The sequence below is a fragment of the Ruditapes philippinarum genome, unplaced genomic scaffold, assembly GCF_026571515.1.
Source record: "Ruditapes philippinarum isolate M1 unplaced genomic scaffold, ASM2657151v2 ctg380_1_1_1_1, whole genome shotgun sequence".
Lineage (NCBI taxonomy): Eukaryota > Metazoa > Mollusca > Bivalvia > Venerida > Veneridae > Ruditapes > Ruditapes philippinarum.
In genome coordinates, this window is record NW_026864512.1 from 60557 (window position 1) to 80407 (window position 19851).

Genomic DNA, 19851 nt, shown 5'->3' on the forward strand with positions numbered 1-19851 from the left:
AGCCAATGAACAACTCAATCTATGCACGAATATTTAATAATAATTAAATTACGCAAGACGATTTCATACTTTTACCACAGAATTAGTCACATTTGTGTCTTTTTCTGTATTATTTATTGAAAATATTAAATCATGAAAGTCATTTTCTTGATCTGGAACGTGAATCATGGTTGGGAATTTTATCTTTACATTTATTTATATGCATGCATAAAGTCAAAACTTGACAAAGAACTGAATTGTGGCGGCATGGAGAATCAATATTGACTTATTGCACTTGATCGATAATCGATCAATGATTTATTGGACAATAATCAGATTAAATGTGTATTACTTTGTTGTATTAGATCTTTAATTACCGCCGCCCCGGAATGTAAACAAATTACCAAAATGTTTACATTTAACGGTATCCCGAAAAATGCGGCGCAATGATGTGCTCTAAACATGTAGACCACATAGTCCGGTCTTTGTAAAAACATTACGTCTAAAAATATGCATTGACTATATATATGAAAACTTTATTTTCTTTGCGAACTTTACAAATATTTGTTTCTTTGTACCGAAATGACTAAAATACAATTTGTTGGCCGCCTAAAGATGTATTAGTCAACTGCCAAATTGCTAATGTATCAACAAATTAATGGTATTAAAAGATTTCTATTCAAAAGAGTTAAATATCTTTTACAATCCGTAATACGTATATATAATGCAGTAAACTAAAATTAACTTTTCTCCTATGCATATCTAATGATATTCGTTTAGTTTTCCGTTACTGTCGAATTTCGTCAAAAATGTACAAATTGTATTAAAATAAATGAGCATATGTACTAACTATTGTTTTTATTTAATTTCAAATTTTGACGGACATGTAAATTGTAATGGATTATATAAGTATAATAAAATGCCTGTTATTGTAGCTTGAAACCTCAATCATTTTCAATCAGTGGCCATTTTATTGTCTATTATCCTCGTCTTATACTACAAATTTCTTGAAAGCGATCTAATAAATCATCCCCCATCACCGTAATTCCCGAGCGATATAATGTTGTTACCGGAAAATTGAATGTTTGCACCACTGTTTCAAACTGAATTAGGTATTTACAACGAAAATCCATATTTAGCGGCCTATAGCCGACTCGTTCCTGGCTTGTCGTTACGCGAAAGTAGTATTTAATTTGCCACGATTGCCGCCAGAACGGAAAATTCTGCTAAGAAGACAAACGCAAATATTCTTTTTCCATCTGGTGTCATTACCATTTTAATTAAATTGTGATCACTCGGATCGTGTTTTATTAAGTTATCACTTTTCGCGCTTCTGTGTATAACTCGCAAAGAAACGAAATTGATCGTTTTCAGCGGAAGGGAAACAATTAAACCGTTAATACGGATAGCACATTGAGACCTTTTAAGCCAATCGGATAGATGTATTAATGCCTATAGAAATGAAAATGACGGAAAATAGAGAAAAATGGCCGGATTAGGAGGAAAAGTTGCTGAAGGAGAAATATTATCCTGAATTAAGAAGTATTTATTTCTCGCATGATCAATTGGGAAAATAGATTGCCGCAGATTGTTGAAGATTTCCATTTTTAGAAGAAGATTGCAGTCGTGTTTACAATTAATTTAGGGAAAGCCGTTAGGCTTATCGACGTCAATTTCCTTATTATTGAAGCAATCTGAAAAAGAAATAGACGTTCCATGAGAAAAATATGGTATAGAAACAGAAACAAAATAAATTTCATGAATTAATAGTTTTTTTCCCACATTTTTCTTGGTGAGGATGAGAGGTTCTTATATCACAATAAAATGGTGAAATAAAACTAACAATTATTAAAATAAATTCAAAATTTTATTCAGTTGAACAGATAATAGAAGATGAAAAAAGGTAAATGTTAACTTTTTTATGAAAACAATCACTTTAATATTGGCAATGAATGTTATGAAAATGATGATGATAATGATTTAGTATTGGTGATGATTGTACCCTGACTTTGGCTGAAAGATGATAATAAATCATTCCTAACTTTGAGATGTTCATAAAGGATATTTCATCCAAGAAATCTGAATGAGAATTAAATTAATTTAATAACAGCGAAAAAGAACAAAAATAATCTGAATGTTTCAAATAGACATTATATTTAAACAGTGTTAAAAGCAGTTTTTAAATCGTGCAGTTTTGTCTACACAAATGCGCCCATGAACTTTGAATTTTTTATCCTGAAACATTTAGAACATATTTTCCTTGTATTAAAATCTCCCCGCGATTTAAGAAAAAAATGTCAGCAAAAAGACGGTACATAAATGCTTAATTAATTCAAATCTTTCTACCACTGTTTACACCTTATACAAATCTTAATAGCCTCAATGAACGGGCTCTTTGATTAGTAAATTATGTTCAAACTCAACTTTCTTTGGTCTAAATGGAAAATAAACAGTAATATTTTAGTATCAGTCGAAGAACAAACATGACGGTATCCCGTGAAACGTTAATTCGTGTTTAAGGACAACTAGCTGGTGATGATCACTTATTTACATTTCTTTGATTGTCCAGATCTCGGGAGAAATCGATCCTGCTATAAGTCCCATTGAAACGCTGTTTATGAAGATGATTTTCCCTGCGAGACTAATTAAATACAGATATACTTCGCAAATAAGTTTGTACAAGTGGCAAATATTGCCAATCAAAACGATTTGAGCCACTTCAAAGCACATCTGGCGAGCTTGCTACCGGAATTAGAAATTTGTATTTTTCCCGTCCAAGGATCAAGCCGTGCTTAAATTCGCATTTTCCCTAAAAAAAAAACAAAAAAAAAAAACGGAAAGAATGAAAAGTAAAGCAAAGTTAGTTTTCGTGATATTTAAAAAAAAATAGATAAACAGATGAATAAAGACTTTTTTAACGTTTTTCGCTTCATTTTTTTTGCACGTCGTGTTAAAACAACTAAATTAAATAAAGCGAAACTCGCGTATATTGTTTTTGCTTTATCTTTTTTTCCTTTTTTTATATCAAGCGATTAAATCATAATTGCATTTTTTTTATTTTTACCAAATCTTAAAATTACAAAATAAAATGAACATCAATACCAAAATTAATACCAAATAAGAAATAATAAAAACATAAAATCATACTTAAAGTAACTAGAAGGAACAATTTAAAGAGCAAATTAATTATAGATTAACGACATAAATGTTTGTTTTTGTTAATATATTTTATCGGGAAAAGTTTTTCAATTTTTGATTTCTTCTGAACCCATTAATGTTCAGAAAAGAGACTCCCCTCAAAGTTTGTCAATCGGGTCCACTTATCACCCCTAATAGTCTAGCTCGCTCATAAAAATCGCCACAAAACGTGTGCGCGACTAATAACACCTTCCAGAGGCAATTTTTCTTCGTTTTCTTCTATACTTCATCAATCATGTATAAATATCCAATTTGCCAGAAATTCTCTAGCATTCACGAGCGATTATCCATTGAAAGAAAGTTAATGATATCTAATTTCATACCTCATGTTAGTAATTATTTCGGTAGCCAATAAACGACAGCATCCGAAATATAGACGTTGTTTAGTGGGAGGGAAATTGGATTTTTGATAGACTCCTCCCACTGGGCATGCGCAGATGGTTAAAGTACAGCCCATTAATAGTGTATTTGATACGCGTAATGTAAAACAAATTTAGGCTACTTTAACAATTGCTACGTGATACTTTTTTGTTTTATAAAATTTTGCAAAATTTCATAAAGCATATAAACAATTACTTCATCAAATACAATGTAAACAGATGCTGTATGAACAATAAAACAGTATGGGTGAACACACTAAGTTGGATAAATCTATAACCGATTCAAATGGACTTAAATGTGATTATAGAAAGGGCATTATTAACATGTACAAACAACATTTTGACGAAAAGCATTTGAACGGCGAGAAGTCAGAGGCCGAAGATTTGCTCGAATCTTCCGAAACGTCCTCAAAACTGTTCGAATCAAAGAAAACAGAAGAATGTGTAAAAGGTCCTAACGATGACACTAATCGTAGAGAAATTGCTGCCAATGACAACGCTGTCCACCGAGAACAAAACAACAGATCTCCGGTTTTAGCAAATACAACATCGTTTTCAGTTTCAGACATTTTAGATCCAAAAAAGTTCACAGGATCCACGAAAAATGGCGGGAGTAATAGTCACAAAGCACGTGTTATCCACCCATGGCTTAGTAGAAAAGACAATGATGCTGACGAGCTTGAAGACGAAAGGTTGAGGGAAGATTTAGGTTAGTTCAATATCCAAAATTTACTGTAATCATAATAGGGCCTACTAAAACTATTACCAGTTTTGCCTGGCCTTTTTTTCCATCGATTTCTTTTTCTTCAACTTTTCAGATCGATAAAAAACAACTTAATTTGAAAATGTCCGTTTCACTTTGGTAATGTTTTATTTAAAAAGCAGAGAAAATTCTCCTAATTCATGTAGAAGATTAATTGCTTTCTGTTCTGACAATGTCAGACCTACAAGCCAATATCCTTTCATAGACACGATATTTTGATTTTACGAGGAACAGATGTTATCTAATCGAAGTTATATTTCAATTAAATACAGCGTGAAACAATCTTAAGAACCGTACAGGACAGATACATGTAATTGTGTAACACGACTCCCCAATCAAATTATGATATGTCTACAAAGGCGGTGAGTTCTTGTGAAAAAAATATCGTCATTACCCAAATACTTCTGTTAATATCAAAATTTGTCAGGGCGTCATTTAACGATAAATTAGCCGCGCCGTGACAAACCAACATAATGGGTTTGCGACCAGCATGGTTCCAGACCAGCCAGCGCATCCGCGCAGTCTGTCAGGATCCATGCTGTTCGTTGGTAAGAGTTGGTAAGCGAACAGCATGGCACCTGATCAGACTGCGCGGATGCGCAGGCTGGTCTGGATCCATGCTGGTCGCAAAGACACTATGTTGGTTTTGTCGTGACGCGGCTCAAATTAATTTAATTTGTATGTGAACTTTTATATAAAAATTGTGTTAAAAATGTTGAACTTAGAGATTGCACGTTTTTTTACTGGGGGGAAATGTTAATCAGGTTATGACAACGATACAATGCAGGCAAATTCTTATACATGTATATTATTACATATTATATATTATTATATTATATTATTCTTGTATATTCCTATATAATTATTCCATTGTTTCTTTCATACTCTTTCTAATACTCAATAACATGTATATGGTCATTAAAATAAGTACAATGAATCCTTATAGAAAAAAACAAGCTTCTTTATATTACAATTTATCATTTTTTTTAACATTTATTTTGAATTATAGTATGTTATAAGTAATAAACCTTCATCTGTCCATTTATGAAAAGTAATTGTTAAATACTAATTTAATAATTTTATCTACATATGTAAACATATTTTCTTCTTTGCAATTTACCTCACATTTTTATGCTTTTTGCCCGGAGTTAATAAACAATTATTGTAAAAATAATAACAAAAAACAACAACAAACAAAAAACAACAATAACAACAAAAATGGGTAAAGGAATAAACAAATAAAAAGCAAATAAAAGAATGAAATGTTTTCACATCTGACAAAGACGTGTAGACTATAATTCGTTTCAGTAAAATATCTAAATTTCTATTTTTTTTCCAGATTATTAATGTTACAGAAATAAAAGAATATTGTATTGTATTATTTAAATAAATAAAATTCTACTAAATTAATGCAAAATCACAGAGTTAAAGCTCTTTAATTTTCTTGTACAAATAGTACTGGGGAAGTATCAAATCTGTTTAAAAATAGATGAAAACTGACTTCTTAAACTTGACAGATGGGTTTTTAATTAACTTCAATTAATCAAGATTTGGGTACCTACCGATGATATAAAATAATCGTTTCATATACAGCACGTGTTTTGATAACTGTTGACATAACGTGTCAGCTTCACCCACATGACAACGAAAAATGTCCCGGGAACGCTTGGATTTCTCTAGGAAGCGTTTAAGCAAACGAGCCAGATTTCAAGAATTTTGGTTAGTGGTTTGCAAGGATAAAATGCAAAGAAGTCTTAGAAATAGACAGATGAATGATTGAATAAATTGATGAGTGAATGAATGAAAGAAAGAAAGAAAGAACAGCTTAACGAACAAACAAACAAATAAAAAGAAACAAAGACAGAATTAGAAAAAAGAACGAATCAATCAATATATTGGATAAATGAATGAATAAATGAAGGGATAAATAAATTTTTGAATTAAATTTTTGAATGATTAAATGATTAAATTTTTGAATAATAATAATAATAATAAAATAATAATGAATAAAGAAGAAAAAATACAAGAAAAAAATAATGAAAAAAGAAAAGGACGAATAAATAAATAAAAAAAAATTAAATGTAAAGAAAAAAAAAAAAACGGGGGAATGTTTTTGAAACTTTAATAATGAATACTAATAATAAAAAAAATGAAACTGAATGTGCTGAAAATAAGATTGTTTTTACGGAAAAATTTAAATCAAAATGTATCATTAGGTGTGTTTATCAGCGCTCCACAGAAATTACCTTACACTTTTCAAATTCTGCAGAAAATTCTCCTACTCCTTTATTGACGTGATTGAATTTTTAGATTAAACTAGTAAATTCTATAAAGCTGCATAATACTTTCAAATCTCATTCGGATCCAAAATATTTATAAAAACACATCTAAAAATATAAAGGCATTTTCCTTAGATTTAGAGTGTTTTTAAGACTTATTTTACTCATTATGAGGCATGACTTACTTGATAAATAATTTAATACTTAGCATTCTAATATTTCATATTCCTAGTAAATGTAAATTCTGTAACAATTAAAATAACAAATAGTTTGCCATTGTAACAATATAGGATAGATTTCAACAACCACAGTCAGTTTTATTTCATTTGAGCCGCGCCATGACAAAACCAACATAATGGGTTTGCGACCAGCATGGATCCAGACCAGCCTGCGCATCCGCGCGCTCTGATCAGGATCCATGCTGTTCGCTGTCAATTTCTCTACTTGTAATAGGGTTTGTAAGCGAACAGCATGGATCCAGATCAGACTGCGCGGATGCGCAGGCTGGTCTGGAGCCATGCTGATCGTTAACCCATTATGTTGGTTTTGTCATAGCGCGGCTTAATTATATAAAGTTAACATATCTCTGATGAAGAAGGGAAGACAAGAGCATCTTTACTAAATAGTTAATGACGTGTGCTAAGGTTTCATATAACATAAAAAAAGAAAAAAATATGTAAATTAAAAAAGATATGAAATACGCGTTGTTGTTGTACTTTTCATGTTAGAATGGAAACTGTTGAATAAAATTTATTAAAAATTTGAACTGCCAATTTTTCTTTTCTTTTATTTGTTTCCCTTACCATATACAAAGTTTATATAAATTCATAAATTCTGTTCAACAGTTTTCAGTTTGCCTTTATGTCTTTATGAATATTCTTTTTTGACTGGCTATTATAGGCCGCAATAACTTTGACTTTGTGATGGATTTTGAATAAGTGATGATAAGTCTTAGAATTTAGTCTTTCCTTTCAAATTGAAAACACATAAACCCAAAGGAAAAACCGACCAAATTTCAGGGGTTAAAATTTCCTTTTTTAAACATTATTTAAACGTTGTTTTCGAAAAATAGATAGCACTGAATAACAAACAACATTTTTTCCCTTCCTTTCTCCCTGCCCCATTACACATTTGTTTTCCCCCCCCTTTTCCCCTTTTTCCCCAAAAGATTTTATCTTTTTATTCTATCTACAAAACATGATTACTACGCTAAAAAAAATCAAAAAAACTTGTAAACGCCCGATGCGCATTGTTTTGAATCACTGTCCCTAATTTGTTGCCAGTTCGTATCCCCCAGCTTTAATTATATCATGTTAGAAGAAATAGAAGCTTACGGAAGGCTTAAAATTTTATGCTAAAGAACAAAGAGGGCCCCTTTAATGTTTCCCCAAAACCCGAAAACTGGGCAGTTCGCCATCAGCAAGGGAAAAGGGGTTGATGGAAACAAAGCCCCAGCCAACTAAAATATCCCCTTGGGGTCAATTTGGGCTGGTTTTTTCCCGATTAAAACAAAAGTTGCCCAGTTCCCTTTAAAGTTATTAAAACTTTTTTTTTGAATTTGTCTCAAAAAAATCAGGATTTTCATTGGGCAAATACATTCTTGCTGGTTTTTCCGGCCCAAACCAAAAACCGAGATCTAGATAAGGTCCAAAAAAAATGCTTTTTTCCCCTTGGACCCTGGGTGGGAAAAAACCAAATTTTGTTATATTTATAAATCACCACATTTCTTTTTATCATCTCTGTCGATTACAACAACAACAAACAACAACAACAACAAAAAAACCAATGTAATTACCACAATTATAACTAAAACATTGCATTTTAGTGCCTATCAATTTTCATCAGGCGAATTTTGACACGCGGCTAATTAACAAAGCCGAAAATCTTAATTATGACATGTTAACTTGAAATATCAAATGAAAATTATACTGCACACTTAAGCATTTGGTTGCGTCCTCACCTCGGGGATAATTTCTTTAATGAGCGAGTTTGTCTTAATATGGTACTATCATAAAATCACGAAAATTTCGCACGCAAGGAAATGGCGTCAAAACGCACGAGAAACGTTTACTAGATTATTCTTAATTATTTTATTACAAAATTGAGAGTTTTTAGATGAGTTGATAGTTTGTTTGTAATTACTGGCTGAGGAAACATTAGTTTGCACCTGAAAAATAGATTTCATCGTAACATGCAATATTTGTATGTAATAATGACATTATTTTGAAAATTATGTAAAACGTATTTTTTTTCATAAAAGAATGTATGTGTTTCACGAATAAATAATGTTGCTTTTTTTTAAAACGTGTAGTACTTAATAAGTCAGATTTCTACAGGAGTGACTTCTTCAAGGTGTTTCATAATATTTTTTATATATAAGGTATGGGCTATGCTGAATCATAAATAGATTACAGACGAAAATAGTTCATATGCATTTAAAAACAGTATTGGCTGCAGCAAATTGTTGTAAATATGCAAAATTTTGAGAAATAAATTGACGGACTAGGGTCACATTTTGTTGCATAGATAAAACAATTTCCGTAAATTTAGTAATTTACGATCTAGGTAACATCTATTTTACTACTGTTATAATTATATAAAAGTGCTTGTAGATCCACGTTGTTTCATACTTTACATAACATTAAAAATAATCATTTGTAAAACACAATTTAAATAAGAATTGTCCAAATTGTACGGTTAAGACTTACGCAACATCACCATCCTAAGATAAGTGCATTGTTTATATTATAAGACACGTTTATTGTTAATATTATAAGACACGTGCATTATTAATATAAAAACAAATGCATTGTTAATATAAATAAGACACATGTTTTGTTAATACAATAAGACAAATGTATTGTTAATTTTATAAAACTAATCGTTTTTGAAATATAAAAGACAATTGTATTGTTAATATAATAAGACAAATGCATTGTTAATATAAAAAAAACAAATGTTTTGTTAATATAATAAGACAAATGTATTGTTAATTTTATAAAACTAATCGTTTTTGAAATATAAAAGACAATTGGATTGGTAATATAGTAAGACAAATGTATTGTTAATTTCATAAGACAAATGCATTGTTAATATAAAAAACAAATGTTTTGTTAATGTAATAAGACAAATATATTGATGATATAAAAGACAATTGATTGTTAACTTCATAAGACAAATGTATTGTTAATTTCATAAGACAACTGTTTTGTTAATATCATAAAATAAATACATTGTTAATATGAAAGACAAATGTATTGTTAATGTAAAAGACAGAGGTATTGTTAATTTCATAAGACAAATAAAAGGTAAATGTACTGTTAGTATCATTAGACAAATAAAGTGTTAATATAAAAGACAATTGATAGTTAATTTCATAAGACAAATATATATTGTTGATATCATAGGACAAATGTATTGATAATATAATAATAATGGCAAATGTATTGTTAACTTAATAGGGGCAAATGTATTGATAATGTCATAAGACAAATGCTTTTTTAATATAAGAAGACACATGTTGTATTAATATCAGAGGACAAATGTTTTGTTTATATCATTAGACGAATGTATTGCTAATTTCATAAGACGAATAACTTGTTAATATAAATGCAATTTTGATTTCATAAGAAAAACGTATTTTATGTATTCATAAGACAAATGCATTGATTATACTTTAAAGCAAATGTACTGTTAATATAAAAGACAAATGTATTTTTCATGTAATAAGACAAATGTTTTTTGTTTAATTTCATAAGACAAATGTATATTCAATATATTTAATAGACAGATACATTGTTTATTCCACAAGACAAATGCATTGTAAATAGCATATTACAAAAGCATTTATAAAATAAGACAAATGCTTATTAATATAAAAAATAAATGCATTTTTAATTTCATAAGACAAATGTATTTTAATATCGAAGGAGAAATGCATTTTTAATTTCATAAGACACATGCTTTGTCAATATACAAAGACAAATGAATTGTAAGACCATAAGACAAATGCAACGTTAATTTCATAAGATCTGTTGTGTTGTAATGCAACATATCTTGAAAAATCGCGATATACTTGTTACCTATACATTTACACATAAACAATACAAAATTTCTACAACACATGAAGCTGTAATTTTTATTTCAGTAGATAAAATAAATGCAGAAATATTCCAAACTTGGCTGATGATATACTCAATTGAAAGCGCTACCGAAATAATTGAAATTATGACGTTTGCTGTTATTTCTGAAATTGTTTTTTTATACATTTTTTTCTTCTATATTTCTATCTTTAAATTCTTTCTCTGACAAGAACCATTAAAAGAAGAATTTCTAGACAAGTATAAATTTTACTTAAGCATCACTTGTAAGTATTGTTTAAGCAGATTAAATTTTATCTTCGTGTATACATAATTATATTCTATTCTCGTATTTTTGGAAAGATGTTAAAATCTGGCCCAATTTAAGTCAATATTAAGTAAAAAAGGACATTTTTAAGTGCATTGAGACATCTAGTCCCAGACTAATTCTTCACAAAGTGTAAATTTTAATTTTCTAAATTTCTGTTTACCCATTACTAAAACCGCATCAATTGGACTTTATAGCGTCTTTTTGCAGTAATTTCGGATAATTATAGTTGACAAATTAAGATACGGCATCCATTTTAAGTTGCTTAGCCAATTACGTAAAGCATTTGAAACACATTTGAAAGAAGTAAAAGAAGCTAATATCACGGCTCTGGTAAAGAAAATGTATGAAAACATTTGTCGTGAACCAGTCTCAACACCATCGCTTGTCAACGCAGTCCTTGCCAGACGCCGTAATCTCTTGTTAAATACAATTAAAGAGACCCGGGTGTTAATTTATGACCCGACTGCAATTAAAATTCGACCAAAAAGGAACAAAATTAAATTAGGGAACAATTTTAAGCCCTAATTACGAAACGTAATATGTCTGTCGTCGAATAGCGTGTACGATCGCTCAGCCTGTATGTTTAGAACGCGTAGGAATATGTGACAGTTGAGTCTGTCATGGCGGTGTGATAGTGTATCACTCCGCGACGACTAATGGACATCAATATTTCTTGTAATTGTATAAGTGTGCGATGGAAAGGACTGCTTTCTTTTACTAAATTATTCAATTCAATTACAGACATAGTTCGGGTGACGATCATCTCATATAACTTGTCGCGTAGAGTTACGTCTGAACTCCCGAAAGAAGTCCATCAATTTTTCATAAGTAATTAGTCCAAGTTGTTGACTAATTGAGTCAAGCGGCCACTCTGTTACCTTGGAACCCAAATGGGCCTATGTCTTTCTCCAAAGATTAGATTACAATTACCTACATGCTAAGTGTAAGCCAGACATGATAGAATACGTTTGATATACGGTATTCTCTGCCAACATATCAAATTAGGTGGAAGAGGGCAACCTTTCAATTTATGATTATACTTGAAAATTTGCACGGTAATAGCATAAATTCAACCACCGGATGTATTAATGTCTTTGTATACACAACAACTCAATGAATCTTATCATGGTAAACAAAAACCTGGGAAGGCACACATGTGCTACAAAATGCAATACGATTTATCGTTTTATTTCTGAGTTTAAGTCACGCACCAAAACTGAAATGGTCGTACTATGGCGACTTTCCAGTATTACTGGCGGGGAAGATCTCAAGTGACCCTTCCTTGCACTTTTAAGGCGAGCTTGCACCTGAACAGAACAACCGACGTTTCGCGAGCTAGCTGGATAGCTTTCTCACATGAAATAATTCAAAGTGCCTAGAGAATCTAAAGCGGCGAGAGGCAAGTGGTTTTAAGTCAACGAACTTAACCGCTCGGCCACGGACGTCCAATAATTGCAAAAAGATAAGAATAAATTATTAAAGTATGTCACTGTCAATCGTAGAATCTATGGACTGTATCATGTATTTTCAGAATGTGACCTTGACTCAAGTTGTGACCATGATCATCACGGAGATGATATAGATGGCGCTTGTAGTGAAGTAAGTGACATGGACACAGCAGACGGCAACGAAATGAAAGGAAAGTTATCTGACTCCTCAAAACATGGCAAACCTCGCCGGGCACGGACAGCGTTCACGTACGAACAGTTGGTAGCGTTAGAAAACAAATTTAAAACAACACGATATCTCTCTGTATGTGAGAGATTGAACCTTGCGTTAGCATTAAATCTAACAGAAACTCAAGTTAAAATTTGGTTCCAAAACAGAAGAACAAAATGGAAGAAGCAGAATCCTGGAATGGATGTTAACAGTCCAACACTTCCGCCATCAACCGGAAGTTTGGCATCACTGACCTCCCCTTATTCTGGTTTATTTTACGGACAGGCTTTGCATCCATATTTGTCGGCACCACATCTAAGTGGGGCTCTTGGATTATTAAAAGCACATCCAGCATACCTTGACCAGAAACACCCACTATATTATTCATATCTATCCCAGTCGAGATAACAACAGCACTATCAATTCATCCATAAAATGTGAAATTTCGGATATAACACTATATTCGGATAAGTGATATTAATTATTTTCATGTAAAGAAACGTGTAAGATATGCCAATTGCAAAAGAAAACTAACAGACATTTATCAATGCCATATTTGTGTTTTTTCCTGTGTATTATTTTTGCTTTCTGAAGTTAAGATATCTTAGTAATTTTGAATAGATAATTTAACTTATTCAATAGTGTCTTCCATTTTGCACGTGTATATATCAAGATTGTGGACTATGTGGTTACATTGTTTTCACTTATAGCCTGACGCACGTGCTGTATTAATTTCTTCCTTGAAATAACTACATTTTGTTTTATTACATAATACACTATGATTATTTATACTATTTTATCACACAGGAGATGTATTATATTAATACCATCTGTTTTGAATTCAAAATTTAACTGACTGATGGCGTCTCGTTCGATTTTCTTCGCCGGTAAAATGGAAAAGAACATGTCATATGATAATCATTAAACCATTAAACTGTTTAAATTTATTTCCTTAATTGATATCAAAATACCGTTCTATTGGCCTTTAAGGTCGATAATTAATATTTAAAGACTTCTGTTGAAAATGTTCTAATGAATCGCAATCTAGTAATGAAAAATAGGCTTTTATAATTCATGTATTTTCACAAGAGTTGATTAATTTCAGATAATTTGGTTGCAAAAGACTTTTTTTGTAAGTTTGCGTTTTTATTACGTAGGGTAACCATTATTATTTTAAAAATTGATTTTTTATTTGTTTAATTCAAAGCAAGGGCTTCAATCATTATTAGACAGATGTTTTTATTTCTTTCAATAAATAAAACCATAAACAAATCAATATTTAATAGTGGATAAAAAAATTGATTAAGCGACGCTCTTCAAGACTGACCTTGCACCATCTTGTACAAAATCTAATGATCTGTTTTAAATGTCGATCACTGCGCATGCTCAACTTCCGGTAAACGACATTAAGGCAATTGGATTTCGTTTTTTATTAAACGGCTTAATTTAGAAAACGAGTACCAAAATGATTTGTTATTGAGAGTATTTGTATATTTGTTATTGTAACTGTTTACAAAATTTACCAGCTGTAAAATATATTTGTCTAAAACCGTCTAATCTTCTCTTTGATTTGCGTATTTATTCACCCCTACAGCTAATTTTACCGAAAATCCCTAAAATATTTATATAGATTTGAAGTGATGTTTATTTTCTGTTTATCATACAGATTTCACGGTGATCAAGTAGGTTATTTCACATTTAACTGAGAATTTAGATATCAATAGCATCCGAATACTAATATTTATGTACCTTAACTGTACGAGGAAACAAATCGAATAGAAGTTGTTCCGTTAATTGAAAAAACAAGATTTCTAATTACTTTTGGCCATTTCCTTAAGTAGATTAAATTTAATCTAATTTCATGTTAAAAGGAGATGGTAAGAGCCAGTTTCCTGCATTATAAAACTGGTAAGGAATTGAATTGATTGTTCGTAAAAACCGTTAAGCAAATATTGATATGAGATAACTCTTCATGTACACAGGGAAAAGAACCAAACAGAACAGAACCGTCGGGGTAAGAAGAAGTACAGAAGACCAAAAAAAAAAAAAAAAAAAAAAAATAAAAAAAATTAATAAAAATAAAAAAAATACAAAAAAGTACGATTAACTTAATCTGTATCTCCTTCATTTAGCGTTGCATGATCACTGAAATGTTACAGAATTTTGACTTGAAACAAGAGTGCACGAAAACTTAAAAGCTTTGACAATACATTTAAAGTACAATGTATACCATTTTCTATAGGCCGATATCTACTGTTTTAGTATTTTTATAAAAAGAAAATCAAAAGCTCTTGGCGCAAAAATAATTCGTTTTTAGTTACTAAAATTATATTTGCATATAAATTGTGATCTGTACGGTACTGATGTTAGTGAAGAAAATATGGCGGCAGTCATAGACTTATGTGTTCCATGGAAATTTTCTAAAATAAAATAATAGTGTTTAACATACGACGACAACAAGATATTCTTTAGGTCTCTTGCTTTAGGTTCTATCATGATTTTCTAACCAGGCTACTGACATTGAAATGCGGAATTGGCGAAGCATTGGACTTGGGCAGAAATATTGGTATTTAGAGACCATGGTGGTCAAGCTCACAGGTGTTCGATGCGCTGAATGGTCACTACCCCCAGCCCAACTCTATAACCCCAACATTTCCCGGACAATCAGTGTTTTTTATGTAACAATGGGTTTAATTATTATAAATATGATGGTGATAACATTTCTTTCATTAAAAAAAAAGTAAAAGAAAAAAGATATATATTTACCAAATATAAATATATATATATATGTATTTTTAATGAAAGAAATATTGTCCCATTATATATATACATAATATATACATAATATATACATGTATATGTATATATACATGTAATATTCTCTCGCATGTAACATGAAAATTAAAAACAACACTGCAGTTATTTGTGAATGATTGGATGGGGGTTAGGGGTAGTGACCAATCCACGCACAGATCACCCTTAGTCAAGGTGTCAATATTATCCATTACCACACCAAATATCTTAAATAGACTTGTCCTCCTTCTTTCAATCTGGACAAAACCATCCATCAAAAATGAGCCGCGTCATGACAAACCCAACATAATGGGTTTGCGACCAACATGGATCCAGACCAGCTTGCGCATCCGCGCAGTCTGATCCTGAGACCAGCCTGCACATCCGCGCAGTCTGATCAGGATCCATGCTGTTCGCTTACCAACCCTATTACAAGCAGAGAAACTGACTGCGAACAGCATGGATCCTGATCAGACTTCGCGGATGCGCAGGCTGGTCTGGATCCATGCTGGTCGTAAACCCATTATGTTGGTTTTGTCGTGACGCGGTTCAAATATTTACTGATTGACTACTGATTGACAGTGCAGACCATGATCACACAGTACGGACGTGCTGACTGGCATTGGTCGGCACTAGTCACGTGGTTGAAATATATTGAGACAAGCAGGCTAAAGGTCACTGAGTTCTGGTTCCGGATATATTATGGCTCACATAAACAAATGGCATACGTCTGGTCAATGATGTAAAAATTATTTGTAAAATAAAATAGTGTGTATATTATTATTATTAACATGGCGATGCAATGATCTGAAATAACATGTTTGTTCTGTTAAATTTATTTCATCTAATTATCTGTGACGAGTAAAAGAATCGATCTCTCTTAGAAATTCTGACAGATTTGTTTTTTTTACCTGGAACACGTCCATTTAAATATAAATATTTAATGAAGATTTCTTGGCAGGATGCGAAATAAATGGTATTTATACTAATTTGTTAATTATCTTAAGTGACACTGTGGGAAATCTAGCGTGGTTTGATATTCACTTAAAAGTTAAAAGTTGGCAAACACAGAATATTAAAATCCCTTTAATTTCATGTAAAACAATTTACTTTAATTTAATTGACATTAGTGAAATTAATACACAAACCTGTAGACCAACTTATTATGCAAATATGTACATGTGTGCAACATGTCACGCAATTTATTATGCAAATATGCACATGTATGTACACGTTTAGTAATGCTAATATATCATACCGCGCGTGCAATTTAAGATAAATGCAGAGATATTCATATACTAGTCATGGTTTCACTTTATGTCTGTCCGTTGATACTTTCACCAAGGGAATATTGTAATTCACTTGAGCCGCGTCATGACAAAACCAACATAATGGGTTTGCGACCAGCATGGATCCAGACCAGCCTGCGCATCCGCACAGTCTGATCAGGATCCATGCTGTTCGCTTACAAACCCTATTACAAGTAGAGAAACTGATAGCGAACAGCATGGATCCTGATCAGACTGCGCGGATTCAAACCCATTATGTTGGTTTTGTCATGACGCGGCTCAAATGAATAACAATATTCCCTTGGTGTTGTGACCAGGAATATTACCAATGTTGATTGTGAATGTCATAAGAGAGTTTCACCATAAATGGTATTCGAACCAATGACCTGTTGTGTAGGAGCCTAATACTCTTCATCTATATCATTCTTTCTCTATATGGATATTGGGTTGTTGTATCGCCTGTCATGTACCAGCAAACTGATACTTACCGCCTGCTGGCTCACTGAATAGGCTTTCCGCAAGTAGCTACCAACTTCTCTACATAGCTCAGTTTTAGCCAGCTCTCGGGCACATGTGCCATAGGACGATATAACCTTGAACTGAACATCATGAATTATACATATAGCATGCTCATATATTAGAATGAATTGTTAATGTTTTTATGAACATAGATGACTAAATGGACTAGAAAAGATCAGAAAGTTTTATTTCATTTCATTTGATTGAAAATTTCAACAATATAAATACATATCAGGCCCATATCAGTATATTCAATAAAGAAACTTAACTGTACAATCTAACGCTAAGCATATGTTCAGCATCAGCAGCAACAACAACAACAACAGCAGCAACATACAACAACAGCACAGAAGCAAGACCAAATAATTAAAACAACAACAACAAACAACAACACAACTAACAAACAAAACAACATCAACAAAACGACAAGCAGCAGCAGCAACAACAACAACAACAACAACAACAATACAGCAAAACACTACAACATCAAACTGCAATTAACTTTGACAATGAGCTGTCGTGACCTTCACATTGTCTCTGTTAAGTCAAAACTACAATAAAATATCGATAGGAATTAAAAGCATACAAACAAGCGTGACAAATTTAATTACTTCCTAATTAGTAGCATACACATTTTGCAGACGATCTGAATTATGATTAGTCAAATATCTAGCTGTAAAAATGCAGGTGACCTACAAAAAGGTGTCGTGCATCATTTCTTTCTCGACCAAACGACATCTCTAAGTGATGTTATGTTCGCATTATGTCGTAAAAATAAACAATCGGTGCTAATTACAACCATAGTGTACGAATTCACGGTGTTAAAGCCAATCGTTGGAAAGTGTCACGTTTTAATCGAATATTTATGCGACCAATTTACGGTAACGTATTTTCTGAATTATTGATGAAAATAAGCACCAAATGATTTTTATTTGTCAGTACAATTAAGTAATTAACTCTACCACTTTGTTTAATTACTCTAATTACAGAGGAAACGGAATTAGACGCAACCGTGACGGACATTTGAAGTTAGAGAAACGGGATGTCAATAAAATGACGAAACCATGTCGTAAAACTCATTAAGAGTTCGAATCTCACACATTCCCGTTAACAACGTTATTGCACGAGAAAAACGTGTTATTTTGAGCTCGTATTCGACAGATTTAGCAAATCTTCATTACCAAAGTATTGAATTTAACATGAGGCTGTTGAAAAAAGTATGCTGGCATAGACTAATATTGGACAAAGTGGCGCCGGAAATAGAACTTAATACATGAAGACACTTCCGGGAAAGAAGTAACATTTCATGACTATTTTACCGCAGCTTCAATGTAATTTAAGGAATTAGATAAAACGAACGAGTTATTACCGTAAAGTTCACATCTTTTAATACGGAAAACACCTCACGAATACATTTTCATTTTTAAGCATAAATACAGTAGTAAAGAATCGAGCTTTACACAAACGAGTCGTTAACTTTGGCCCTAATGCAATATCTCCATTTTATTTGTATACATCAAGTTGATAGTGCTAATGGATTTAAAATGAAGTTATTCCATTTATAACACTTCACAGCATTTGAAAATATTTGAAATTAATCGATTACCAACATAGCTCTGTATCTGGCTCTCTTTCACTACATCGTTTTCTAATTACCTCATTCTCATTTTACAGTGATTTAACTCATTTTAGTGGGCACTGACTCGAAAAACGAGTCAATAAGAAGGATTTAGGCGATAAAAGCGGATTATAATGAAACAGCTCCCAAAAAGGGCCTGTCCTTATTACTCTCTCAAAGAAAATCGGAAACCCTTTATCAATGTTTAATCGTCCGAGATTTTGAATTAAGTTTATGAACGGATTGGCGGACAATTTACAATCGGTGGTAATACTAAGGCACTTGTGAGGCCGGCAATGTTAAATATGAGGAAATTAACGCAGAAAGGAGTTTTGATGAAATAATTAAAGTCAAGTGCTCGATTTAAGAAATGTCCTCTCAACATTACGATGTAACAACGTGTATGTAGCATTTTCTCACGAACTGTTTTTAGGAGGGAAAACTCCAACAGAAGGCCTATCAGGATAATAGATAAGGAAACAAAGTACCCCTATTTCCAGTGCTTTGGCAATGATGCTCCTGATAATAATAAAGATTCATGTTTGAAATGTTACTTCTTACAACAACAGCAGCAGCAACAACAACAACAACAATAACAATAACAGTAGTAGCAAGTACATATGAAACAAAACAAAATGGCAACAACATCATCACAAAACAGTAACAACAAAGCTCTGCATCAGCAAAAGTTAAACGTTGACACCACCACAGAACACCATTAGCAACAACAGGAGCAGCACGGACATTCAGCGACGACAATATACCTGACAAAGTAGCAACAGCACTACGGTTAACAACAATGGAATTAATAGAAATATCTGTCGCAAATAAACAATTAAAGCTACAATTACAATAACAACAACAAAACAGCAACCAAAGCACGAATAGCAGCAGCAAAAGCAGTAGCAGCAACAACAGCACTACCACCACCACCACCACCACCACCACCAACAACAACAACAAC

General features: G+C 32.0%; 1 protein-coding gene across 1 annotated transcript; it reads left to right on the top strand.

Annotated features, from left to right (window-relative positions):
• Nucleotides 1-3608: 3608 nt before the first annotated feature.
• LOC132725839 (homeobox protein slou-like) lies at nt 3609-14220 on the top strand. The gene is made up of 2 exons (XM_060711023.1): nt 3609-4266; nt 12541-14220. The coding sequence occupies exons 1-2, from the start codon at nt 3801-3803 to the stop codon at nt 13074-13076; spliced, it is 1002 nt and encodes a 333-aa protein (XP_060567006.1). The 5' UTR covers nt 3609-3800; the 3' UTR covers nt 13077-14220.
• Nucleotides 14221-19851: the final 5631 nt, after the last annotated feature.

Bases quoted from the DNA above. Each gene is read 5' to 3' on its own strand.
- LOC132725839 (XM_060711023.1), top strand. From the start codon at position 3,801: ATGGGTGAACACACTAAGTTGGATAAATCTATAACCGATTCAAATGGA. The intron at 4,267-12,540 runs GTTAGTTCAATA...ATGTATTTTCAG, and splicing joins AAGGTTGAGGGAAGATTTAG to AATGTGACCTTGACTCAAGT.